The 27956-nt window shown below is 46.1% G+C and overlaps 1 protein-coding gene across 1 annotated transcript in view; it reads left to right on the top strand.

Annotated features, from left to right (window-relative positions):
* Positions 1-27956, top strand: part of ANKDD1B (ankyrin repeat and death domain containing 1B) — a 479621-nt gene that overhangs the window by 66676 nt on the left and 384989 nt on the right. The window contains exon 3 of the mRNA XM_078675234.1: positions 27848-27946. Coding sequence (XP_078531360.1) covers positions 27848-27946 — 99 coding nt within the window. The remainder of the gene's footprint in view (positions 1-27847; positions 27947-27956) is intronic.

Raw genomic sequence — 27956 nt, 5'->3', positions numbered from 1 at the left:
TAGCACCCTTGAAATCGCATCCTTATTTGCGATTAGCAAATTGCTAATCGCAAATAAGGAATAACTCCCCATTCATTCCTATGGGCCTTTTGGCCCATAGGAATGAATGGGGAGTTATTCCTTATTTGCGATTAGCAATTTGCTAATCGCAAATAAGGATTGTGTAGGAATCGCTATTTATTTAGCAATTCCTACATGAATCCCGTTTTGCAAGTCCTTAATAGCGATTCCTTATGAATCGCTATTAGGGGCTCGCAAAACGGGAGATTGATGAATCAGGCTGTAAGTCCTGTATTGTCTTTTGCCATCGCCACATCAATATTTTGACAACTTTGCACCTCTTTCAGACACATTTGCACAGAATCACTATTGTGAATGGAATTGAACATGACTTTTTAGGCCAGTTTGCCATCCAAAATAAAGCCTTACCTTCCAAACTGTGTTATCCGAGGATTACCGTGCTATAAGGTATTGTATGTGAATTGCTATTTACAATGTTTTCTCAATTTTTCTTTAATTGCAAGTTTTTTTAATTTTTTGTATTAGTTCTATGTTTTGTTTTTTTTTTAGTGAGAAAGGAGGATATGTTATATTCTTTCTCCATTTTAGGATGTTACAGCCCTAAGCTGTTGTTCTGTACTCTATGTTCCATTCTAAAGTGACATCAAGTAGAATGTCGAAGAGGTTGCCTCGATGCCCGGTCGTTAGATTCTGTATGTATTTGAATAGGGCGAGTTGAGCAGTTGGAGTCTGGCGTGGGTCTGCTCTGACTTACTTTTGCTGTGTAGCTTTTCTGGATTAAAGCTGGACTTAACTCATCTCTGAATCTCAGCGTCTTCACTACACAGTTCCTCCCTGCTTACTGATGAATGGTCTGCCCCTTACATTACTTATACAAATTGTGAGGCAGTGATGCCATTAATTGTTGCTCAGCTGTATCTCCATGGTATCCAGTGTCCAATCCCTCCTTGACCATAATGTACATGATTTAAATATTGACAGGTTTTGGATCTACAGCGATATCTGTTACCACATTAAACGTATAAAGTGTTTTGCTTCTACCTCTTTGGACCTTTTTCGCGTATCATCGTAAAAGTACATCGGCCCCTTCCTTGTTGCTGTATCTTGCTAGTTGTTTTTGTACACAAACCCATAGACGTTCTTCAACCGTTCTGTATTTTGCTAATGCGATTTTATACTATTATGCTAAGTTATTGTGGAACATTATATCTTCATTCATTGTATAAAGATGATTCCAGATTCTTGCAGGAAAATGTTGAAAATAATTCATGGTGGAAGTGAAGGTCTTTGGGTCACCCTGCATATGATGTATTTCTGCATAGGCTCTCCCTTTCGAATTTTCATGTAATGTCTGAATTCTATGCCAGGCCAGGAGGTCACTGTTTATGAAGATCATCACATCATCATCAGTGGCGGCCTGTACTATTAGCAGGAAGGGGGACAGTTGGGTACACACACCCACTCCCTCACACACACATACAAACACACCCACAATCACACACATCCATACACAGCACTCACTCCCATATATTCATGCACGCTCTCACCAAACATCGAAAATAAAATCATACTTACCTGCGCAGCTCTGCCTCGAAGGTCCGTGGAGGGTTGGGACTGCTGCCTTCCCTCACTGGCTGAATGACGGAAGGCAGCAGTCCCAAGCCTCTCAGGTCTCAGTAGGGTTTGGACGGCTGCCTTCCCTCATTGGCTGAATGAGGGAAGGCAGCAGTCCCAAGCCTCGGAGGTCCCAGGAGGGTTGGGACTGCTGCCTTCCCTCATTGGCTGAATGAGGGAAGACAGCAGTCCCAAGCCTCGGAGGTCGCAGGAGGGTTTGGACTGCTGCCTTCCCTCATTGGCTGAATGAGGGAAGGCAGCAGACCCAAGCCTCGGAGGTCCCAGGAGGGTTGGGACTGCTGCCTTCCCTCATTGGCTGAATGAGGGAAGGCAGCAGGCCCAAGCCTCGGAGGTCCCTGGAGGGTTGGGACTGCTGCCTTCTCTCATTGGCTGAATGAGGGAAGGCAGCAGTCCCAAGCCTCGGAGGTCCCAGGAGGGTTGGGACTGCTGCCTTCTCTCATTGGCTGAATGAGGGAAGGCAGCAGGCCCAAGCCTCGGAGGTCCCTGGAGGGTTGGGACTGCTGCCTTCCCTCATTGGCTGAATGAGGGAAGGCAGCAGGCCCAAGCCTCGGAGGTCCCTGGAGGGTTGGGACTGCTGCCTTCCCTCATTGGCTGAATGAGGGAAGGCAGCAGGCCCAAGCCTCGGAGGTCCCTGGAGGGTTGGGACTGCTGCCTTCCCTCATTGGCTGAATGAGGGAAGGCAGCAGTCCCATGCCTCGGAGGTCCCTGGAGGGTTGGGACAGCTGCCTTCTCTCATTGGCTGAATGACGGAAGGCAGCAGTTCCAAGCCTCGCAGGTCCCAGGAGGGTTTGGACTGCTGCCTTCCCTCATTGGCTGAAATGAGGGAAGGCAGCAGTCCCATGCCTTGGAGGTCCCTGGAGGGTTGGGACAGCTGCCTTCTCTCATTGGCTGAATGAGGGAAGGCATCAGTTCCAAGCCTCGGAGGTCCCAGGAGGGTTTGGACGGCTGCCTTCTCTCATTGGCTGAATGAGGGAAGGCAGCAGTCCCAAGCCTCGGAGATCCCAGGAGGGTTGGGACTGCTGCCTTCCCTTATTGGCTGACCTTAAATCAGCCAGTGTGGGATGGGGTCAGTGAGACTGCTGACCCCATTCCACTGTGTGATGAGTTGTCAGTGATAGACACTCTGCTCTAGACATTCAGCGCTTAGAACTGAAGCGCCCAGGACCGAGGCAATCAGTGACACTGCCCCTCAACACGAGTGGGAGGGCCTTGAGATGCTTTGCCAGGCTAAAAATGTCTTGCCCAAAGAAGCTGTGACTTCTTCAACCCAGCAAAGTTCCGCCTAAAAATAAAGAGTGCCTGTCAGGCTGACCTTTGCTCAGCCTAACAGACATTCTTTATAGTGGCCAAAAGGTGAGGAGGCGTGGGCCCTCAGCCCATTAGGACGGGCTGCGGCTGATCATCATCATTAGCTTAGTCAAACTCTCCCATTAAAAAAGCATTTGCAATGCAATAGGTCTCGCATTATTAAAGTTTGAGCTATTGGTGTTGCATTATTTAGAGCTCAAACTTTAATAATGCAAGACCTATTGCATTGCAAATGCTGGTCTTTCCATGCTTCAAGGTTGACATTTATCGGCGCTACACAATACAGGCGCATTCTTTACAGATTCTATGCAAAAGAGAAAGGAGTGGGTGTAATGGATGAATATATTGCCCTGGCCAATGTTTATTTAAACAAGAAAAATATAAAGATTAGATTCAATAAAAATGACAGTGTCAAGCAAACGATATAAATCTTGGCAATCCACACAGGATGCATTTAGCAATGTAAGATTATATCACATGGAAGTAACTCTGAAACACTCTAGAGCTAGCTGCAGCCCTGAAATAAAATAAAATGACCTCAGTGCACATCTGGTAATTCATTCCAAAGAGCAAAAAAAACTCTATAACAATATAAACAAGCATTTGAAGTGTTCTGATGGGCCAGTGGGAGAGTGGAAGCAGCCTCGACGTGGGAGGAGGAAGTCAGGACGGAGATGATGGGAGACTCCTTGCTAGAAGAACATGCACACTCATGGAGCACATTAACAAGGACATTGCCTGACTTCCACAGTTGGGGTCCCCTATGTTAATGCCTACAATGCAGAAGAGAATATAATGTGCGCTCCATCTAGCCTGAAAATCAGACATTATTCGAATAGATTAGAACCACCAGCCGTACAAAGTCATTTTTGCACGATGCGCTGCGTCTCAGCAGGTAACCTTTGAAATCTAGGAGTGAGAAGGGATTACAAACAACACAAGCCATCAAATTCACACAAACTAACCCTCAAGAAATACATCACCAAGAGAACAAAAACCGCTTAGTAGCAGTTATGTCTAGAAAGGGTAACTATTCCTCCTAGATGTGAATGGGACTTACTGTTCAAACCCTCATATCTAGATGGTGGCAATGCCCTGCTTCGTACACACCCAACCTGAACACCCCCCTCCCCAACAACCTTTTAGGAGCATTCAACATGGCACAGCACAACTCTTTAAAGTCCTGAAACAATATGACATCTACCCCTCACTCGAATTGAAGTCTACTGTATGCCATAGTCAGGCCTTACCTTCTTAAAAAATAAAAAAAGCTGTATGGAAAGCACATTCAGGAAAAAATACCAAAACACTTCAATAAAAAAAAATAGTGGATTGCTAAAAGACCAGGAAGAATACATATACTTGGACCATGCTCGAGGGAGGAGCTAACAAAACAAAAGGAAGGGAAGCCCACAAAAGCTAAGCTATCGTAAAATTGCAAAACTGACAAAGAATATAACTAATGGTATGTTGTGGGCAGGTCGTAAGCTCATTGAATTGTAAACCATACATCTCACAAGACAGCTCATGCACTATGTAAGCAAAACCTAAAAAGATGAGAAGCTGTGGTGGGCAAAACCATTCCTTACAAAGACTGGGAAAACCTTATAACAAATTCAGGGTAGTCATAAGATGTGTGAATGAAAGGTAAACAATATACAAGCTGCTTATGCATTGGTGCCATAACTCCTAAAAGAATATACAAATAGGATAACAGAGTCCCTTAAATGCTGGAGAAGTGGAGGCAAAACTGTATCGCTGCAGTATCTGCTATGGCGATGTACGAAATTGGTTCATCCATAATTTAAACCCTCTTCTCAAGACGAAGCACCAAACTAGACACCCTCGCAGATTGGAACTATTTTGTTCTAATTTAAATACATTCGAAGAAAGGTTTTCCTGTGGACTATTTCAACTTGTTGAAATCATTCCTTCGTAACATAGTTTTATCCATTTCAAAATGAATTGCAAGAAAAAAGCTGTGTCATAGGGAATTCTCATCAAATCTGTATATCGAAGAATCAAAGCAATTCCTTTGGCCACGAGGACATAAAAAACAAATAAAAATAAATATATATATTTTTGAAAACACGCAATACTGCATATGAGAGTAAATGCAAGTTTTTTCCAGAACAAACAATCGCCAGGTGTTCCTCATCTTACGATATCATCGGAATGTTATGAGCCAAATTAATTCACAAGAGAAAAATATAGCAGGATTCAGAGACAGTAAGTGTTGGGACACAGAAGTTGAATTAACACAGTTTGTCTAAAAATAAAACAGCTAGCAAGATATTGAAGGCTGGTGTAACATGAACAACTTCCGAAAGTGTTAATTCCAAAGTCCTGGCTGCCATAAATGTTGTATTCTTTTGTGTAAAGTAGCTCTAGACCGTAATGATTAATCATATTAACAGAAAACTTTAGACAGCGTAGACCAAAAAAAGCACCCTATACTTATTTAATGTTTGCTAGACAAAAACTATTTTGTTGATGTTTTAGCATTAGACCCAATATGGTCTAACAATTTGAGTCTCTGAACAGGCACACAAAGTCAAATTCTGAATCCAGCCAGTTAGCTTTCCCAGACACAGATTACCAAAGGTTTGAGCAGTCTGATCCCAATCCCATGAATTTTCGCTGCACTTTGATGGCAGGTTATGTTTTTTTTTTTTTTACTACATGGACCCTCCCGCCCCCCTCACCACCCCTAGAAGGGTGACTTAATAACAAGTACAAACTCTGCCCTGGGTTTTTAAACTTAAATTCCCTATGTGGGTTTGAACAGCAATCAAATGTAAAATAAATAGCAAACAAAAAAAGGCATTATAAAAATGAAAGGCGCCATTGTATTAAATGGACAAACATTGCCAACTAGCTGCTCATATCACCTTAATGATATCGGGGTGATGAGTGATCCCATGGATCAGATGACTCAAGCAGTGATAACCAGCAGCTGCTCTGTGGAGTCAGCTTCAAAGGGCACAGATGAGGTACTGGAGTGTTACATAGAGGTTTGCCCACTTCCATTTACAATTGGGTACCCACTGGTGCTAACAAATCTGCATCAACGTTTGAACCCAAGCGATACCCCGGTGGACGGCTTCAAACTATGGAGTGGCACAGCTCGGATGCCCAATCAGAAAAGTACACGTCCCTGGAAGAGCCACACACGCAGCAGCACTGTCAGCGGCATACTCCTAGAGTTCTGTTCAGTGCTTAGGCGGTTTCCTCCCCACCAGTCTTAAAAAATGTTACTTTAATAAGAGCTCACACAGGACCAAAGAACAAACCTTTTGGGTCGCGCACTGCAAATCACATTAAGGACACATTCAGTTCTTGTAGAGTACAGTACAACGCATCTCTCTTGTCCGGGATGTTTCAAACTAAACCAACTTACCACGCCGGAGACCGAGCACAAGCCTGGCTACTTTGATATGACTGGCACAGACTGACAGGCCCTCACTGAACGCCATCAAAATTAATCATTATTAATGACTGTCTGTAGTTAGTTAACCTGGCCGTGGCTCAAGACGGACCTCGGTTGAGAACAGACGTTCATATTCGGCCTGAGTTAACAACAGAGGTTAACCTGTGTGCTTGCAACTGGTATGACCTTTTTTAAAGCAGTTTGAGAGGCCCAAGGCATTCCTTAAAAGCCACATTACTGAAAGGCATTCCAGGGCTAAAGTCAGAAGGGTCAGTGGACCTCTGCCCCCGATTCCTATGTGAAGGAAATTTAAAGCATGATTGGCTGCACAGGTGTGAAACACATTCCAACAACTAGAGTGCTGACAGAAGAACTCACATCTGTTGCATTCATTATTGTAAAGCACAACGTCCACATGGTATACCCGGGAAAATTGCAAACTAAAACAAGCGGCAGGGAAAACTTTCGCTTTTACTTCCGCTTCAAAACCAAAGAAGCCTGCGAGTGGTGCGCGCCGCTGCGAGCCATGTGCTTTCAATTATCGCGCCCGTGTCTGTGCACGATAATTGAAACCACATGGCCTATTGGTGTCTATTATGCACATCAAGCACGTAATAGACACCAAGAGGCCATGGGCGGAACAATGCGCCCGCCTTTGGCCAATTGCGTATAGTCTTTTATAAAAAGACGCACGCAAAGGCCAATGGGGTAGCACAAAAGGTAAAGCACACGCACAAGCATGTGCGATACCTAGGTCAGTGCTAAAACTCTGTTTTTCACTTACTAAAGGTCTTGCGCTGCTGGTGCGAGACCTAAAAAGCACTAATGTTGTGTTCCTTCCCTTTTGTATTGATAGCATGTAAGCCAAGAAATTGAATATGACATCTGGTGGAGTGAGGTGGAGTGAGGTGGTCTACTCCCATAGATGCTGAAAGAAGGGAGCTTGATTCGCGGAAAAAAAAAAATCTACACATTAACAATTATTTTTAACTGCACTTTTTGTACAGTTTGTAATATCATTTAGAACTCTATGCAAGTTGTACATTTCTAGGCATGCTGTAGCTCCCCCGACATTTAAGTTCTCATTACAAGAAGTGATATTGACTCTGGATTGTTAACTCTAGAAAAAATATATGACCTTTGGCCATTATATGTAGCCTAGTGTCTCAGGACCTGACAGTTCTGGACCCAGAGACACCGAATTTGGACCCCGCTGTGTGTGGTGGCCCGTCCAGTGAAAGCATTGCAGGAACTGGAAAAGGGGCTGCAGGCAGGAGCACAGCCTGCCCCGTACCCAACGCCTATGCCCCATGGGGAGCATACAGTGCCATCCCAAGTAGCCCATTGTCCCCCGATGCAATAGTTCCGTTTCGGGAAACACTAGGCCTGGTTTTACCAGGTGAACCTAGTAAAATTGCTGCAGACAATGCTGCTCCAGCCTAACCCAACCCTGCTGGTCCTGCCCTGACCCTACTAGTTTCAAAATCCAACAAACTTCTAACGAGAGCCTAACTACTGTGGATTTCTCACAGAACTACATTTGACAGAAATGTACATATGCACACATTTCGTCCCTTTGCACCCTGTGAAAACATGTTTTGGGGTCACTTTCCAAGCCTATTTGAATGTTTATTACAACATTCTTCAGGAAAGAAATGTGCAAAACTTAGAACATAGCTTACAGACGCACTGCAACTTGAATAGTTTGTAAGGCGCCCATACAAGGTATATTTTTCAACAAAGTAGAGTGTCTGAGAATTTTCACTGAACATCTGGAAATAAACATCTGCACCTTATAAGTGTATCTAATGGTTTATATAGTAATTTGAGGAGCAGTAGCTTAGATGGTGTCATCAACAAGGTCATTAGTTGTCAATGATGTAATGATGTAACAGATGAGATCGCAAGCATTGCATGATGGGGCGCAAGTACATTTAGCTTACTGGGATATAACTGGCAAATTTAAATGTTTTGTTTCCTTTTTAAACGTTTTTATCTCGTTTCAGCACCTACCTATAACATTACTCTAGCTTTGCTTTTTAGGGAATTTCTTTCTTTTTGAAAAATTATATTCAGACAACATCCCCACTGTGAACTGCGGTTGGCCATGGGCAGTGGGGGCTCGGCCCAGGCCCATTCCCCATGGGCAGCCAATCCCCTGCTATGCATGGCTTCTGTCCTGTCTAGCAAGGACTGGCTCTGGCCAGGCCCTGCACCCATCTCCTCATGGGCCCCAAACCATCCACTGAACACAGTTGTAAGCCATGTACGGTGGGAGTTTGGCCTCTATCCCCCGTAGGTGAGCAGGCTCCTGCTTTGTACTGCCTTCAGCAGTGTGGAGACATGGTTTGACCACGCACCCGACCCACTGCAAGCAGCCAACCCCCATTGCACAAGACCTATGTGCTGCACAGTGCTGGTTGGCCCCAAAGTCTACTGCCCCAGACCCTCACACCCATCCTCCACTGTCAGCTTGACTCCCCTGACCTTCCCGTTAAGCCTCTATTGGGACTTTGCTGCCGCAGCCTCTCCCGCCTGCCCTCCCTTGTCCCTTCTGCATGCCCTTAGTTGTCAGCCTACTGCCCCTATACCTCCCATCTGCCCTTTGCTGTCCATGTGCTGCCCCTGCCTTTCCCTCCCATGTACCACCCTTGTCCCTCCTATCTGTCCTCTGTGGTAAGCTTGCTGCCTCTGCCCCTCTGACCTGCCCTCTGTTGTCCGTGTGCTGCCGCTGTCACTTCCGTTTGTCCTCCATTCTCTGTGTGCTTCCCTGACCCCCTTGCCTACTTTCCATGGTCAGCTTTCTGCCCTGCCCCTCCTACCAGCCCACAATTGTCCCTGCGCTGCTTCTGCCCCTAGTGGATGCCTTCCACTGCCTCTGGCACTCCTGCCTTCCTTCTGTGGTCAGCTTGCTGCCCCTGTCCGCCTCCCACCTTCTGTTGTCCACAGTCCATGTACACCCCCTGCGCATCCCGCTTGCTGCCCCTGCCCATTCCCACCTGACCTCTGTAGTCAGCTTGCTGCCGCTGCCTGTCTCCCATCTGTCCTCTGTTCTCCTGCGCCCGTCCTGCCCTCTGAAGTCAGTCTGCCCCCGCCTGTCTCCCATCTGTCCTCCGTTCTCCTGCTCCCTTCCCGCCTGCTCTGAAGTCAGGTTGCTGCCCCTGCCCATTCCAATCTGCCCTCCATGGTCAGCTGGCTTCCCTTGCTCTGCTCCTGCCTGCCCTCTGTTTTCCACGTGCTGCCCCTGTCCCTCTCCCTTCCCTCTGTGGCCAGCTTGTTGTGCCTGCTCATTCTGGCCTGCCTTCCATGGTCAGTGTGCTGCCCCTGCCCACCTGCTTCCGTGGTCAGCTTCCTGCCCATTCTGGTCTGCCCTCTGGGGTCAACTTTCTGCCCCTGCCTATTCTGTTCTGCCTCCCATGATCAGCTTGTTGCTCCTGCCCCCTCACACCTGCCTTCCATTCCCCATGTGCTGTGTCTACCCTCTCCTACTTGCCCTCCCTGGTGCCCACGCCCTGCCGCAGTTAAAGGCTACTATCAATTCTTGTTCAGGACTCAGGGGCTGAGTCCCCAAGTTCTGTAATGGTTACTGCAGTATTTTGTTTCTTGTTGTGGCCACCCATCAAGTCTGCTTGGTAGAGGTGTACTGGTACCATAGTACCGAAAAGACCCAAGGGCTATAAAAAGCTCACTTGGCCAAGCAGAAGGCTTTATTTGTTTAAAGTTATGGTTCCCCTGAACCAATTGTCTATACCATCCAGTTAAACTTAACTTTTGAATCCCTTCAAACCCACCCCAACACATATTTAAATGCAAATTTCTCAAACAGCTGAACGTATTTACCACAAACCACAAAAAGCAAGCACACTTTCTGAGTAAAGTATAAACTTTTTGCCACATTTTGTGTAATTTTGTTCAGCTGTTTTTTCTGTAGCATGACAGAAGTTTCCTTTGAAAATTAACATGGGAAATCAACGTTTTGAGACCTTAATTTTTCTTGGCCCCTCCTTCGCAGATCGGAGGAAAACTTTCCAGAAAGGAGCTGAGGTGGATGATTATTATTTTGTGGGGGAGAGGGGGTGTTGGAGTCTCGTGAAGATTTGTCAAATGGTGCACAAATTACTAGCGGAATAAAAAACGCTTTTCCTATGGAAATTCTGTTCTAATTATAACTACACAGTTGTGACTGCCGTTTTGTAATAAGTGTGTGTGTGTGTGTTATGAATTGCTGCTTTATTTTTGAATATTTTGTTGTTGTTTGTTGATTGTAACTTTTCAACTTAAAAAAAAGCATGCAAAAAAAGTGTGTGAATGTGGAGCTGTTGTTCACTAAAGGAGGGCTGAAAGATATTTCATATTTATTTGAGTATTACATAGGCATACAGCCTCAACTCTTCCTTGAAACCTTGCCTCATAATGTGCTTTGGAGCTCGTTTCTCGTAGATTAATATTCTCCGCCTGTTACTCTACACCGAGCTCTCTTGCAGCAGTGCACTCAGACGTCATGATCTGAGGGGCTCCCTGCCACACAACATGCTGTAGTGATTGTTGTATTGCATTCCATAATCCATACTAATCTCCCAATCATTGTGAACGCTTTGATAGCCACAATACTCAAACTAACTTCAGTCCGAATTTGTTTGCATTTATGCAAATTACAAAAGGTTTTCCACGTTTTACTCTGTTGTTCCACAGGCAGCAGAACACTCCCTGCCTAGAGTCCAGCCCCAGGCACCAGCACTGGTGGAATCGTGCCATCATGGGCTTAGAGTCCAGCCCCAAGCACCAGCTCTGGTGGAATCTTGCTATCATGGGCTTAGAGTCCAGCCCCAGGCACCAGCTCTGGTGGAATCGTGCTATCATGGGCTTTTAATGCTGTATTGTTTTCTCCCTATGGACACAGACATTGCTGAAGTGTAAAATCTGAGAGAGCTTTGGCACTTAAACTGTCTTGTATGTATGTATGAGATGTGTATATTGCCTAAACCAGACACAGGAAGGGTCTTTATTACATGCTATCAAAGGGGCAGTGTGTGAGAAATTAAAGTGTAAAGGAGACGAGTGGGCAGTCAGAGGCATTTGAGGAAGAAATAGAGGTGGAATATTATGTTAAGTGGGTGATAGAAGGAATAGTTCTCAAGGGTCCTGTCACAAAGAGGGTACTCTGGGACAAAGAGTTGCTTGACTCGTCAAGCCCTTAGCCCTCTTTTTAAAAGGACGAGAGATGAAGATTGGGTTGGGTTGGTGTTCCAGTTTCGTGCAGCGTAGCCGGAGAAGGCCTGGTATCTAGTTTTCTTTTCTATCAAGTTCAAGTTCAAAAGACCTTTATTCGAATTTCATAAAATTCATAAAAGTACCACTAAAACATTACAAATCATTACAAATGTACATTATACAACATTTTTATAATTAATAAAATATATCCAGATTAAAAAATCTCATACAGTTCAGCTCCAATAAATAAGACTAATTTCTGATTTCATGGGTTTTCCATTGTTTTACGTGCTCGTGTGCTCAGTCTCAGAAAAGTGCTTGTGCGAAAGATTAGTTCATCAGAATCCAAGGAGACTAACATTCTATAAGATTCCTGTAGTGAGAGTGGTCTGCGTTTCTTGAAATAGGGAGTTAAAAGCCATTTAGTATATTTAGAATAAAATTTACAAAAGAGTAGGAAATGCAGATCATCCTGTGAGCTGACGCCATCGCAGGGACATGAATTAAAGTCGATACTGTGGCGATGTCCCAATGGAAAAGACAACAAAAATTTTACTGTACCTGCTCTTAGACGAAACAAAAGTGATCTCTCCCAACTAGTCATGGGTAGGGTGAGATACGGCGGGAGAGGTTGTCTACACAGTTCATTCCCTAGATATTTTGCAACAGTTGATTTCTGTGATTCTCTGCCTATTCGCTCAGTGTTGTAAAGTGCATAAAGTGCGTTTTTGACCTCGACCTTGTCCTTAAGTTCAATTGTAGTAGGGTCGGCAAATAAAGTGCCCCTGTCCACTGAGTTCAATGTTTTCAAAACTTCTGTGAGCCATGGAATCGCCATCCCCTGGTCACAATTTAAACAGTCTTTTATAATATTTTGTGTAAGGGAGGCAGCATCATTCCTCCAGACTCTAATCCAAAAGAGAGCTGGTCTGGCTCTAATAAAATCAGTGATATATGGCAGATTTAATTCACTGTGACATATATAATCAGAGGATGAAATCGGGGCACCCAATAATTTCCTGCAAAAACGACTTTCCTCCCGTTGTATACATTGGTTGCTTCCTGCCCCCCCCCCCCCCAGTTGGCTGGTTCCGACCTATCTCCCTTTTTATAAATCGGGACGATAATGCTAGTTGCCCATGTCGCCGGCATTGCCACTGATGACAAACTGTTAAAAACATTAAGCAGAATAGGAGCCCATAGATCAATGTTGTGTTTAATGATATCTATGGGCAGGCCATCAGGGCCAGGCGCCTTATTTCCAAGGCTCTCTTTTATGGCTATTACAACTTCATGGGCTTCAATCTGTAAGCCAGCCTGATTTCCTGAATTAAAGTTATAAGTGGGTTGCTCCTCCGGTGAAGCAGCGTAAATTTTGGAGAAATGAGTCTCCCAAGCGTTGCTGGTAATGTTGCAACTAATTGGCGAGAGCTTCTTACCCATTTCTCTAGTTTTCCGGACGGCGCACCAAAAAGGGCCGCTGCCACCCAAATTTGCACTGATCACCAGTGATTCCCACTGTTCTGAAAGTAACGTTGCCTTTCTTTCTGCTAATTTAGTTTTGTAGTGTTTCCTGGCTAACTGGATGGTCGTTTTACACCTAGGATTGGCATTGAGTGCCTTTCTTAGTTCCTTGTTAGCCAAGGAACACACTGAGTCGAACCACCTTGGGTCTTTACCTTCCTTGGGTAGTGGAACTGATAAAAGAGTTTTTATAGCGAAACACAGCGCTTCAAAATCTGCAATTATTTTGTCATGGTTCGCATTCATTAACAAACAAGAATCAAACAGATAAGAATGTGAAATTTGCACACTGTCCAGAATTGCCCCACAGTCAACCCCCCTCCACTTTAGTCGTAAACCATCAATTGATGGGGTAATGTCCCTTGCGCCATTCAATTTCATGAAAACTGGGCTGGGTGCAAGGTTCAGGGTGATTATGAGTGGGTTGTGGTCACTAATTGTTGTCATCATTACTGTAGACTTTTCTATGCAATCTGAAAGGTTTAGTGACATAAATATAAAATCAATAGTGGAGCTGCTGTCCCTGCTTATGAACGTGGGGGCATGGGGGATGCTGGGACTGTGACCTATGCTCATGGCGTCGTCAAGGGCAAATTCAGTTAGTATATTTCCTAATTCAATGCCCCTGCGTTCCGCTTGATCATGATAGATCCTATCCTCCATCCTGTTTCTTTTTGTTAGTTTTGCATTAAAATCGCCCCCAATTAAAAATCCTGACTTTGTATCAGTTAATACGCTACATTCCAATTTTCTTAAAGCTTTTGACAGGGCCAGAAAGTTCTTGTTCGGTACATAATAAAAATCATTATTATAAAAAATTATTAAATAAATCTTGGTCTTTGACTTTATCTTGTATTCAAGAATTTGAATATTCGGATTGTCGCTAGACAGATCCCTAATTGAGCCGCCCGCCAAGATCTTAATCCCGATAAACAGGCCACCCACTGCTCGTCCAAAACTAGGTTTGGGTGATGTCATGCTAAAGCAGTGGTAACCCTCAATGTGAGTACTGCTGACAGCCCAAGTCTCCTGAAACATAAGGATATCCATACCATCAATTATCTCTGCCCATGCGGGGTCCGAAAGCTTAGGTTCCAGGCCAGCCACATTCCAGCTGAGAATTGATAAACCTTGGGCACTGCGATGCTTGATGGGATTGCTCCCAACACTCAGCGATATGTCCCTGTAGGTGTTAACTACAACAGGTGAAATACTATCAGCATTAATGTTAATCTCTGGGTTATTAGGACTGTTCCGGGGTGTATGGTCCTCGGCCATTAGTGTGTGCCCCTCATGCTTGTTGTTTAGATCCTCACTATTGGTGATACTCTCAACCGCATTATCCAGTCAATCCTGATCATCTAAATTGGAGAAGTATTCAAACCGGTTATAGGTAGGTATATTGAATAACGGCCTGGTATCGTTAGTTGGTATAGGTTGATTAAAAGCCAGTCCCGTGTATGACCTTTCTCTATGATCATAAAGGGGCATAATAGGGAATTGTGGATAGTGCGAGGAGAAAACTGGCATTGGGGCTTGATGACGCCAAGTGTGGCCATTTAGATGGTTAGAATCTTGGTTCTGGGTGAAAAGTGGGGACTTAATTCTAGCTCCGAAATTCGGGTCTTGGTGCAGAATGGGGAAATTATTTGGCATGGTTTGTTTTTGGGGTATCAAGTGCCTGTAGAAATAGCCTAACGGGAGAAGGGTCATATTAAATTCCCAAGGTGAGGGTAATGGGGCATTAGCCAGTGTTTTTTCCGCCCACTGGGGTTTTTTAAAATTTATTGTAATACAATCCCCCTCAAACTTTTTCTTAAGTGGGCCTATCCAGCCTACTCTCTGGACATGGATAATCTCCCTTGCCCCTTCAGTGGGGAGGTTGCAGTTTGTCGTTAGCCAATGGAGGGTTTTATTTTTAAGGGATAAAGAGCTTTCCTCCTGGTCCTTCCTTAGTTTAGGTGTATTAACTAGGACCACCACGTATGCCCCGCACTCCGGTGGTAAATTAATACGTGGTGGAATCTGCCTAGTGCTTTTTTGAGGGGGCTGAGCCATGAGACGGTCATTAGAGGAGTCATGTAGTTGGCTCGAGGGAATCCTCTTAGGTTGATGTCCCGCTTGGGCCGGGACGTGGGGTTGTTCCCTCGGTACTGGGGACTCTACACTGGTAAGCGGTTCAAATAGAAAGACAGGTGCCTTCAATAAAGGGTTGAGAGAAGGCTTTATTGGTATGTACGTCTTCTTCATATAAACCAAAGTAAACGAGTAATCAAAACACAGAAGTCTTCTTCATGGGGTCCTCGGGGAGAACAGTTGTCCTGGGATGCGGTCTTGCTCCGGGCGTGGTCTTTCGGGTTCCGCTCCGGTACCGGCAATAAAAGGAAACGTATGTCAGGACACATATACTGCGTAAACTAGTAAAAGGGGTCAGGGAGTGAGGGATGAACAGAACGTGCACTTTAGTCTACCCAGGGCTGTGGGGAAGTGCTCGTGCATCGATTTTACGGGGGGAGTCTATGCGGCTAGGTGAGACAGGGGATCGGTCACTGGTGTTTCCTCCTCCCGACCCAGCCCGCTACCCGGCCCCGTACCTCTTGTAGCCACGCTCCTCCCACGGGAACGTGGCAGGGCGGCTCGTGGGAACGTTGGCCTCCTGGCTTGTCGATATCAGGGATCTCTGCTCTCCTCTCCTGTTCTGCGGCTTCCTCCCGGTTCTCTGCTCTGCTCACCACGCCCTCTATCTCCGTTCCAGGTGTGCCTGCCTTTGACGCCCTGGCGTACTCAGTGGGCGGGGCCTCGGCCCCGGAGTCGAGGATCTTAAAGGAGCCGTCGTCCTGGCATTCTGGAAACCAAACCGAGGTATCCTCTTCTGTCCATACTGCCGCTGGCTGCTGTGGGGACAAGGAGCAAGGTAAAAGGGGTGTGGCCACCCACCAATCATCCGTAGTCTGAGGGTCTTGCTCCCCTGCCCCGTCACACACCTCCCCCCCTGGCTTCTCCCGTTCGGGGAGAGGGAAGGTCCTAGACAGAAAGTCCGCATTACCATTGTCCTTCCCCTTACGGTGATGCACGGTAAAGGCATAGGTCTGGAGAGACAGGAACCACCGCAACACCCGGGGATTAGTACTACTGTTCTGATGTATCCACCTCAAGGGCGCATGATCAGTATGAAGGATGAATGGTTTACCCTCGAGATAATATCTCAACTTTTCTACGGCCCACTTTATTGCCAAAGCCTCCCTCTCTATAGTGGAATACTTGCACTCCCTAGGAAATAACTTCCTGCTCACATACAAGACAGGATGTTCCACCCCATCACTCCCGATTTGAGACAGAACGGCTCCTATTCCCACATTGGAGGCGTCCGTTGCTAAGAGAAAGGGTTTCGTATGCTCAGGGGAAGCCAGCAGAGGGGCTGTGGTCATGATGGTTTTCAGGGTCTGAAAAGCCTGCAGCGTCTCCGGAGGGGGCTGTCTAAAGTCGCGGGGCCTTGCATTGTTTTTCAGGAGGTCTGTTAGGGGGGCTGCTGTCATCGCAAATTGGGGTATAAATCTACGGTAATACCCTACCAGACCTAGAAACGCACGCATCTCTTTTTTGTTGGACGGAAAGGGCACTGCTGTGATTGCACGTACCTTCTCGCTTTGGGGAGCGATGGCACCGTTACCCAGGACGTACCCTAGGTAGTTCACTGTCTTAAAGGCAGCGCGGGATTTCTTAGCATTGATATGCAGACCCGCTTTTTCCAAGGCCGTCAGAATGGTAGTCAGGTGTATGAGATGTTCCTTCCAGTCCCTACTGTAAATCACTATATCGTCTAAATACGCCGAGCTGAAGGACGTATAGGGTTGCAGTACTAGGTTCATTAATCGTTGAAAAGTGGCCGGCGCCCCATGTAACCCAAAGGGAAGAACCGTAAATTCGTAGGCCCCTTCGTCTGTTACAAAGGCCGTCTTTTTTCGGTCCTCTTCACGAAGAGGCACCTGCCAATACCCCTTCGTGAGGTCTATAGTGGTGATGTAACTAGCGTCCCCGATTTTTTCTATTAAGTCGTCCACCCTTGGGATGGGGTAAGTATCAAAGTGGGACACTGCGTTAAGCGCGCGGAAGTCCATACAGAAGCGTTTGGACCCATCGGGCTTGGGGATCATCACGATGGGGGACGACCAAGGACTTTGTGAAGGCCGTATAACCCCCAGTCGTAGCATGTCTTGTACCTCCTTGCGCACCATTTCTTTGCGAGCAGCGGGAATTCGGTAGGGTTTTTGTTTCACCACTTGACCCGGTAGGGTGTCTATGCGGTGTTCTGCTATATTAGTCCTTCCGGGTAGGTCAGAGAATAAGCGGGAAAAGGGTCTCAGTGTGTCCGCTAACTCTGCCTTTTCCCGTGGGCTGAGCTCTTGATTTACTACTAGCTGCTCTATAGTGGATGTAGGGTCCGGACCTGCCCTCGCCACTAAGGGTGCTTCCCCCGGTACGGGTCCTAGCCATTCCTTGAGCATGTTAATGTGGAAAATCTGGGTTTTCGTGGGAGACATTCGTAGTCGGTAAGTCGTAAGACCAAGGGTGTCGATTATCTGGAATGGTCCCTGCCAGCCCTGTTTCTGTTTGGTCATTCCCGAGGGAAAAAGCACCAAAGCCCAGCTCCCTCTGGTAAGGGTCCTCAACCTCTTCCCTTTGTCGTAGGATACCTTTTGTTTGTTCTGGCTCCTTTCTAGGTTGGAGTACGCTAACTCTCTTAGTTTACCCAATTTGGAGCGTAAGTGACAGGTGTAGTCCAACAGGGACTTTTGTTCCTCGAGTTCCTCGTTTTCCCACATATCTCTGGTTATCTCCAACAAGGACCGTGGCACTCTTCCATACAGGAGCTCGAAGGAGGAGCATCCTAGGCTGCTTTGTTTTTGTGCCCGAATGACGTACAGGGCGAGGGGTAGTAGCCTGTCCCATGAGGGGCCCTCAGCTGATAACATTTTTTTCAGAGTGGTTTTTAGGGTTTGGTTATACCTCTCCACCAAACCGTCGGTCTGGGGATGGTACACCGACGTCTTCAGGTGTTTCATATCCAGGGAGGCGCATACCTCCTTCATTAACTTTGACGTGAATGGCGTTCCCTGGTCTGTTAGTACTTCACGAGGAAACCCCACTCTAGAAAACAATTCAACGAACTTTTCAGCTATGTTGGCTGTGGTGGGGGTTTTAAGAGGAAAGGCCTCGATGAACCTGGTGGCATAGTCCACTATGACTAGGGCATATAGATGTCCTCGACTGGATTTCGGCAGAGGGCCTATAAGGTCCATACCGACCCTTTCGAAAGGGACACCGATAATCGGCATCTTTTGCAAAGGGGCCATGGTGGGTCGGCGAGAGTTTTGTCTTTGACATACTTCGCATTTGGCGCAATAGTCCTGCACCTCTTTATGTATGCCTGGCCAGAAGAAATAGCGGATTATGGTGTCTGTGGTTTTTTCTTTGCCTGCATGTCCTGCCGTCAGGTGGGCATGAGCAAAAAAAAGGACCTGCTCTCTAAACGACTGGGGTACCAGTAATTGGTCTACTCCGTCCTCTCGACTTTGCCTGTAAAGTAGGTGGTTTTTTATCACAAAGCGTGGATACGAAAAAGGGGGTTGGTCACTTGCCCCCTGGGCGGCTTCCCATGCGTTTGTTAAGGTCTTGTCTTCTGTCTGGGCAAAACGGAAACTACGATCAATAACCCAGGGTTCGGGGGTCAGATAGGCAGGAAGGGTGTTATCAGGGGGGGCACCAGAGAGGTGTTCTTTGAATAGGGATAGAAATTCAGGATTGTCTGTTCCCAGGATCATGTCTTCAGGAAGGGAGTCCACCACCCCAACCCACACCCGGCAGGGTTCCCTATTAGGAAGCAGTATCTTGATAGAAGCAACAGGGTACGGTTTAACATCCCCATGAACACATCTAATATACACCGGCCCCATGGGATTCACCTGTTCGGGTTGCACAAATCTGGTTTGGATCACTGACTGCCTGCATCCCGAATCTAGTAGTGCCTTAACCGTATAACCATTCATCCTCATACTCACATAGAACGTGCTACCCATTTCGGCTGAATACAGCACAGTCCTTGGCATATAACCAACTTCCATTGGCTCCTCTGGTGGTTTTCGTTTGGGGCACATTCGGGCTATATGTCCCCAGTCCCCGCAATCAAAGCATTGGGGTCCTCTGGTGATGGGATGGGAAACCATGCTCGGTGGACGCAGAGGTCTTGGCGCTCCTCCTCCAATTTTGAACTTTCCATCAGGTTTAGGAGGAGGTATGTTTTTCTGCGTTTTGTCGGTTTCCCACGCGAGGGACTTGGGTTGCGCTCTCGCATACTGTGACGCCATTTCAATGGCGTGTTCCACGGTGAGCCCGACGTGCTGACGCAACCAGCGTTGGGTGGCATAAGGCAGGGCCTCCATAAACTGTTCCAGGTATATTTTCTTCAATATGTCTTCTTTGTTACAAATGTCCGGGCGCAGCCACTTATCGGCGGACATTTGCAAACGGTAAAAGAGAGTTTTTGGGTTTTCTCCTGGTATACCCCGTTCCTTCCGGAACCGCACCCTATAGGCTTCCTGGTCCAACCCCAAGTGGTCTAGTATAACCATTTTAATGGTGGCGTACGGGGTGGTTCCAAGGGGATTAGCCGCCTGATAGGCCGACTGGGCTTCTCCTGTTAGGAGGGGGGCTAAGAAGAAGGGCCATTTTTCTTCGGGCCAACTCAAAGCACGTGCGGCTAGTTCAAAGTTTATCAGGAAGGCGTCTGGGTCATCCCCAGACACATACTTCTGGAGTGACACCCCAGGTGGATGGGGCGTGTGCGCTCTCGCCTCGCCATGAGCGACTATAGGTGCGGGAGTAATGTTTTTGAGGGTTTCCAGCTGAGCCGTTATCGTATGGGTGAACAAGTCCCTATCGGCTTGGGCGGTTGTGATTTGACTCTCCACAGCCTTTTCCAGTTTATCCTGTCCTTTGATCAGGTGGTCAATGAGGGCCTCCATCTTGTGCGTACAGACGGATGTGGATCCCACTTCTGACACCAGTTGTCCCGCTTGGGCCGGGACGTGGGGTTGTTCCCTCGGTACTGGGGACTCTACACTGGTAAGCGGTTCAAATAGAAAGACAGGTGCCTTCAATAAAGGGTTGAGAGAAGGCTTTATTGGTATGTACGTCTTCTTCATATAAACCAAAGTAAACGAGTAATCAAAACACAGAAGTCTTCTTCATGGGGTCCTCGGGGAGAACAGTTGTCCTGGGATGCGGTCTTGCTCCGGGCGTGGTCTTTCGGGTTCCGCTCCGGTACCGGCAATAAAAGGAAACGTATGTCAGGACACATATACTGCGTAAACTAGTAAAAGGGGTCAGGGAGTGAGGGATGAACAGAACGTGCACTTTAGTCTACCCAGGGCTGTGGGGAAGTGCTCGTGCATCGATTTTACGGGGGGAGTCTATGCGGCTAGGTGAGACAGGGGATCGGTCACTGGTGTTTCCTCCTCCCGACCCAGCCCGCTACCCGGCCCCGTACCTCTTGTAGCCACGCTCCTCCGACGGGAACGTGGCAGGGCGGCTCGTGGGAACGTTGGCCTCCTGGCTTGTCGATATCAGGGATCTCTGCTCTCCTCTCCTGTTCTGCGGCTTCCTCCCGGTTCTCTGCTCTGCTCACCACGCCCTCTATCTCCGTTCCAGGTGTGCCTGCTTTTGACGCCCTGGCGTACTCAGTGGGCGGGGCCTCGGCCCCGGAGTCGAGGATCTTAAAGGAGCCGTCGTCCTGGCATTCTGGAAACCAAACCGAGGTATCCTCTTCTGTCCATACTGCCGCTGGCTGCTGTGGGGACAAGGAGCAAGGTAAAAGGGGTGTGGCCACCCACCAATCATCCGTAGTCTGAGGGTCTTGCTCCCCTGCCCCGTCACAGTTGATCAATGTTTTGGTTCTTCCTAGGCTCTGATGCTGCATTAGTGGGACTAGGATTAACTATTGGCTTATTGGTACTAATTCCTTTGGCCGGGGCCTGCGGGGGTTTAAGTGATGTTGTCGGTATCCCTTGGTTTTTTTTTAGTTTTAGTGCATGCGGGTTTGGGGTAACTTATTATAGCTCCTGCACTAATGTGAGCGCCTTCTCTAGGGATATTCTTAATAGAAGTACTTAGTTCGTCTATTTGTTTTTCAATACGTGTAAGCCTACTTTCTATAGGTGACAAATAGATACTAAGTAGTTCACCCACCCTTTCCATCAAGCGATCAGTTAGGAGATTGTCATTAGATTTACCGTCCGTGCCAATAGCTCCTTCTTGGTGCTCCTCATTGGCCACATCAATTGTTACCTCAGTGGTCTTCTTGGACCTGTTCGGGCTTAGATGTGGATTAGAATTGGGGTTAGCACCTTTCCCACCCTTCTGTTTAGACATGCTACAGTTTCCGGTCTTAGCCAAACTTGGCTTTAATAAAAGTTGTCCATGTTTTTGTTTGTGTTTTTGAACTGCACCCTCCCGCCTACCTCTTTGTTGCCTTGTATTGGCTACTACTATATCGTCTGGGGTAGGATTAATCAACAGGTTGGGTTTTTTTTCCAAATCCGTGCTCGTATCTATATCCGAGTCTATCAATGAAATTGATGCAGATAGATTGACCTCACTTGGTATTGTGTGGATATCAACACATACATCACTTAGGGGTCTCGCGTTACTGGGTTTAGCCCGAAGTGGTGTAGTTGCCGATGCGATAAGACCAAGGGATGAACGTCTGGCTAGGTCTAGATCTTGCGAGACCCTAAGTTCCAGAAGTAAAATACCCTGGTCTATGGCATCGTTCGCTCTTGTTATAAAATTATCTATAGGGCCAGTCACTAGTGCTGCCCCAGCTGCGGTTTTACTTCGGGTGCCCCTCGGAGACATGGTTAGGGGGATAGTGAAACAATAATCAACTTGTCAATAAACAACAAGCCCCAACAACAGTTCAATACAAATCAGGTAAAACAAACGACAATGGATGCGAGGTAGTAAACCGGGCACCGTATAGGTGGATGAGAGGATGAGAGTCACAAATTACAACAGGACGGCTGGATATTATCAACATGAACAGTTTATGCCATAGTCCACCCTCTTGTAACAAGAGGCACGTAATGACGAAACTATAATGTACCTTAGTTGGTGTTGTTTAGAGGGATGCACCCGCCTGACCTCCTCAGGCCTCTGAGGGCCGTAGCGGGCCCGCCCTTTGCCCGGGCTTAGCCCGGCGTCCCGCTCGCGTCCCGCGAGGCTGAGGTGCTAGCGTCTTAAAGCACCTCCTGGCGCTCCACACTCGTCACTGCCCCGCGCCGCCGCTGAGGCTGCCGGTCTTTGTGGTCCCGGCGCGGCTATGGCGGTGGCGGTGGTGTCAGGGGAAGAGGCTCTGCATGGTGGCGTTCTCTCGCTGGACTCTTGGCGGTGGATTCGGCACACCACAAGACCCCCCTCGCCAGGTAAGCTCCCCCTATCTTTCACCTTTTCGATTACAACCTGGCTGCCGCTGGACATCTTACTTATCCCCCTGGTTCTCCTGATCTTAGTTGCCAGGTTCCTCGTGTAGCTGGAGTTGACCACCCTGTAGACGAGGCATCATGTTGTGAAGATGAGGCAGACAAATACCGAGAGCCCATGGTCATCCTTAACCCTTCTAAAGCCCCTTGGTGTGTAAGGCTGCAACATATAGAATGCCAGTGAGAAGGGCACTGCCTCCATCTTCATGTACTTTCCACTTTAAATTGGCCTTAAACTAAACCCAGAAAATAAACATAACGTTGAATCCACCAGCCGTTCATGATTTGGGCACCAAACATTATATTTTCCTTTATGTGAGATTATGGGTTTTTAAATCCCCTTTGTTTTTGAAGATGAAGTCTACTGTGTACAGCAAGTGTCCTGAGAAGGGCTGGAGGGAGTGTGTCCTCATTCAATGACATTTCTGTTACATACACTCCAGGGTGATTCCTACTTGATAGAGAAGAGAGCTCATTTGATCATGATGCCAAGACCAAGATGAGGCAGTATCTACATATTATATGCAAAGTTAGAATTGTGCTTGATAGGCATCTCAAATGCAGGCTTATTAAGATCTGTAAGCAAAAGGTGATCAAGCAACAAATAAGAGAGCTCTAAACTCTAGAGTATGACTTGCAGTAGATAAAACAGATCACCAACAAAGGACAGATAATCTTTGTTGAAGGGTGGTTTCTAAGATGGTTGATAATGTGCTGGATCCTATTTGTCATACTGACTGGGATTGATGTACTGGCCTGCTATAGCAATATGAATAATACGAACCTGGTTGCAGATGGTGAATATGCTTCTGCGGGATGGGTATAAACGTTACTTTCATCTGATAGCTTATGCTGAATGGCTTTTGACCAGAATATATGGTACCTGCTGGTAATAAAAAGCATGCAGCAGGATGGATACCATTTTTGAACAGGCAATATTCTGCAACCTTGTGAATGGGTAAAATCTATGCATTTATGGAGAGATTATTTTGGCCTTGTTCATAAAAAGATTATATTACATGGGATGCTACTTGTCATCCGTGAGGGTATCCATGCGCTGGCAGAGTCCAGTTGATTAACCAAATAGTCAGGTCTTCAGGGACTTTTGGAACTCTGGAAGAGATGGGGAGGTCCATAGATGAAAGGGTAGGTCATTCTATGTCTGTGCTGCAAGTTAGTAGAATGAACAACCTCCACATCTGCTATGTTCATTGTGGTGTAGGAGAGTTAGATAAAAGAGTGTCTGGTGGGCTGATGGAGGTTCAGGCGGTGAATCAGGTAGACTGGTCCGCAGCTGTGTAGGGTCCTGTATGCATGGGTCAGGAGCCTGAACTGGCATCTTTTCTGTACAAGGAGCCAGTGGGGTTCCCTGAAGGGGTGATGTGGGTTCATTTAGGGATATCCAGGACTAGTCTGGCTGTGGCATTCTGTATGGTATGTAGACATCAGAGGAGGTGAGCTGTGATCCCTGTGTAGAGAGCGTTGCCATAGTCCAGTCGGCTGGAAATGAGGACCTGGGTGATCGTGTGCCTTGAGCTTTGGGGTAGCCATTTGAATATCTTATGAAGCATGCGGAGGATGAAGAAGCAGGAGGAGGAGACAGAGTTGACCTGAGTCGTCACGGTTAGCTTGTTATACAGAATGATGCCTAGGTTCCTAGTATGGCCAGTGGGGGTACAGGTAGGTTCAAATTCCGAGGGCTACTAGGACGCATCTCATGGGGAGCTTTTGTTTCTGAAAATCAGTACCTCTCTCTTGTCCATGTTGAGCTTCAGGCAGTTGTCCTTCATCCAGTTGGCGGTGTCTGTCATGCATTATGAAAGTTGGTCTTGGTGGTGTCTTCGGAGAGGCGAATTGTGTGTCATCAGCATAGGGCATGATGTTGAATCCACATGTTTTGGTGCTGCTGGCCAGAGGTGTCATTTAAGTGTTGAAGAGGGTTGGGCTGAGAAAGGATCCTTGGGGTACAACACAGATAATTTCCTTGGGTTCAGCCGTGAAAGGGGGAAGGCAGACTTTATGTTTTCTTCCTTTGAGGAAAGAGGCGATCCATCTGAGAGCAGCTCCTTGGATGACTATGTTGTGCAGTCTTGTGATGAGTGTGTGGTGGGAGACCATATCGAAGGCTTAGCCGCAATGAGGGCTGTCTTGGTGCTGTGGTTGCTGCGGAATCCTGATTGGGAGGAGTCGGGTAGGACGTTCTGTTCCAGATGTGAGAAATCAGAATATTCTTTATTGTTTTAGTTAGTAAAAACTATAACAATATACCAGTAAAACTGAGTGTATTACACAATTAAAATATACATGTTAAAATGTTTGATTTGCAACAATGCAGTAATTACACAAGTAAAGTGTACATGTTAATAGTCGTGATTTGCAATGAATCAATAAAATGGAAGGAAGAGATAGGTAGTCGGTTTTGTGAGACAAGATCTCAAAAGTACTATTGTGCTTTTCCACTCGGTCCGTGTTTTAGTAATTTCACATACAGAATTAAGAACTTTACTAAGTTACAGTTAAGCTGTGAGTCATTCGGCTCAAGACATTGTAATATTGCAGATTTGCAAGGGCAAATGCCCTTTGTATTGAATAGTTTTTTTTGATAGTAAAAAAGGGTACGGATTTAAAATTGGTCAGATGCATATTAGGTGGATGAAGTCCTGCTTTGATGCTCCACAAAGACTGCATGACTGTGGGCCCTTGTATTGCCAGCTTGGTTGATCTGCGTTGGAAAGTAATGATCCAAAAAATATTGCTAGAAGTTTTTAAATATGGAGAGTGAGTCAGACCCAAGTATGCTGCTGGTTGCAGTTTTGTGTACGATTGCGGAAAGTTGTTGGTTGATGACTTTTTCTAAAACTTTAGCCAAGAACAGGAGCAGAGAGATTGGTTGGTAGTTGTTGAGTTTGCTAGGGTCTGCTGATGTTTTCATTAGTAGTGTGTTGACTTCTGCATGTTTCCAGTCCTCAGGGAAGGTGGCCGTGGCAATTGAGGTGTTAAACAAGGTGGTGAGCATGTGGCTGATTCTGGATTTGCCCAGGTTGAAGATGTAGTGAGGGAATGGGTCGGTTGGGGCCCCTGAGTGGACAGAGTTCATGATGGAGGCAGTGTCCTGTGGGGCAGACTGTCATAAGTGCCGGTGCTGCCAATTAAGTGCTGACACCAAGCACTGGAAACCACTGCCTCAAATTAAGCACAGCTATAAAACCTGCTTTGCTCCCTTGTTAGGTGTTTCTGTTCGAGGGCTTCTTTTCTTTTAAGGTACAGACTTCTACTAGAAGTCCATTCATAATCCTCACTTGCCTCCCAACCCGATGCCTAAGGTCAGCCTTCCAACATTCACATCTCAACAAGTGAGAAACAAACGGTTTGGGAACAGGTCTCTACACCTTCAGAGCTCCCCATTCTGGAAATCTGTTCCGCTGTCTCTTTGTGACCAAAATAACACTGGATCATTCTTCAAACAACAGACTGCCCCCAGTCCGCCGAGTGTTTGGCCTCGAATGGCTTTCTACCCAGCTGTGTTCCTCTAGTCTTCAGTTTATACCTGACATGTATGAGCGTGTCTAAAACACATGAAAACGAACATTGGCAAAGCCAATAGGTCTGGCATTGGCTGCCAGCATTCTGGCATCTTGTGTTTTGTCTTTGTTTTTGCAAAACTTTATTGTTGGAACATGCCAGGCCCTCATGAATCTAAACATCATGAATCATTTGCAAGAGCAAATAAGCACATATTACCATAGTACTTTCTGGCATTTTTAATGGAACTATTTAAATTGTCAGTCATTCTTGCATTGGCTGCAGTCCCCTTGACAGAAAGAAAGAATGGACAAGTCAAGAAAGAAGGAAAGAAAAAGAAGAAAGGAAAAGAGAGAAAAAGAGGATAAAAAAATAGAAGGAAAGACAAGGAAAGAAACAGAGAAGTAAAGAGAGGAGGGAGGAAAGAAAGAAAAAGATAGAAAGGAAAGAAAGAGAGAAGGGAAGTAAGAAAAAAAAGAGAAGGAACGAGAAGAAAGAGAAAAAGAAAGAAAGCGAAAGAAAGAACAAGAGAAAGGAAGAGAAAAGGAAAGAAACAAATAAGGAATGTAAAAACTTAGTCAGAAAGAGAAAAGGAAAAAAGAAGGCAAGAATAAAGGGCAAGAATTATAGAATGCAAGAAATAAAAATAGAGAAGTAAATAGAGACAGAAAAAAGGAGGAAAGAAAGAAGAGAAAGAGTGAAAGAGAGAAATAACAAAGAAGAAAGGAAAGAAAGAATCTAGAGAAAGAAAAAAGTTAAGAGGATAATTGAATACCGAACACTTTCAAATGGACAATTTGATATGCTGTGAAATAGCAGCAGTCAGAAAAGCAATACACTTACAAAGGAATTTACAACAGCATAGGCAGGAGATGGGATCTGATAAAGATTGAATGTGCATCAGAAGTGTCCTATCACAAGTAAAGAGAAAAAACACTGGCACTGAACAACACTGGCAACTAGCTTGTGTGTGGATGTGCTGCTTGTGAGAGAGCAAAATGCAGACACTCAAAGTGAAGTTAACCAGTGGCTTAAGTAGGGTGCCTCATTGACCCATGCTGTATGCTTTAGTGGGTGGAATCAAAATGAGACGACTGAGACAACAATAGACCAATGGATGAAGAGAGGTGGCCGAAAGACCCTATATGTAAGTGTTTTGTACACATTTTAGCAAAATCAAAAGGTCTTGGCTAACGCCAGACCTAAATTAGAAGGTTTCAGTTCCATAAGGCTTCAACCTCTTTCAACAAGCAGCTCCCAGACACCTTGCCATTTATTCGTTCCCACCATCTAATATGTACACTTTGCTGCCTTCTTTTGTTGTGGCCCTCGAGTGCGCATAGATCTCTGCAAGTATTATTTCGACTGTATAACTTCAGTTTCAATTTTTTTACATCAATCAAGTGATCAACCAATCACATATCCGAATGCACTAGATAATATGAATAGTTTATACAACCTCATTATTAACACACTTTAATTGACATTCAGAACATTCACACCTTAAGTAATGAGGTCTGAGTGCTGATGACCCGGTGGACTTCATGCTGCCTTTCTTTGTTGTCCCCCACAGCCAATGTTTACCATCAGACTGCATTATGTTGCCGAGTAATAGAAATCTATCCTTGGCTTTAATGTAACCCTGTTTCTTTCTCCACAGTTGAAGCGCACAGCCCTTCACTTTGCTGTTGCAGGAAACTATCATCAAGTAGTGGAATTCCTCCTCAAAAACCAGGCCCAGGTGAACATTGCAGACCAGGTAAGGAAGT

This window comes from Lissotriton helveticus, chromosome 2_1, assembly GCF_964261635.1.
Source record: "Lissotriton helveticus chromosome 2_1, aLisHel1.1, whole genome shotgun sequence".
Lineage (NCBI taxonomy): Eukaryota > Metazoa > Chordata > Amphibia > Caudata > Salamandridae > Lissotriton > Lissotriton helveticus.
Note: the sequence above shows the minus strand (reverse complement) of the source record. Positions and strands in the feature narration are given on the sequence as shown.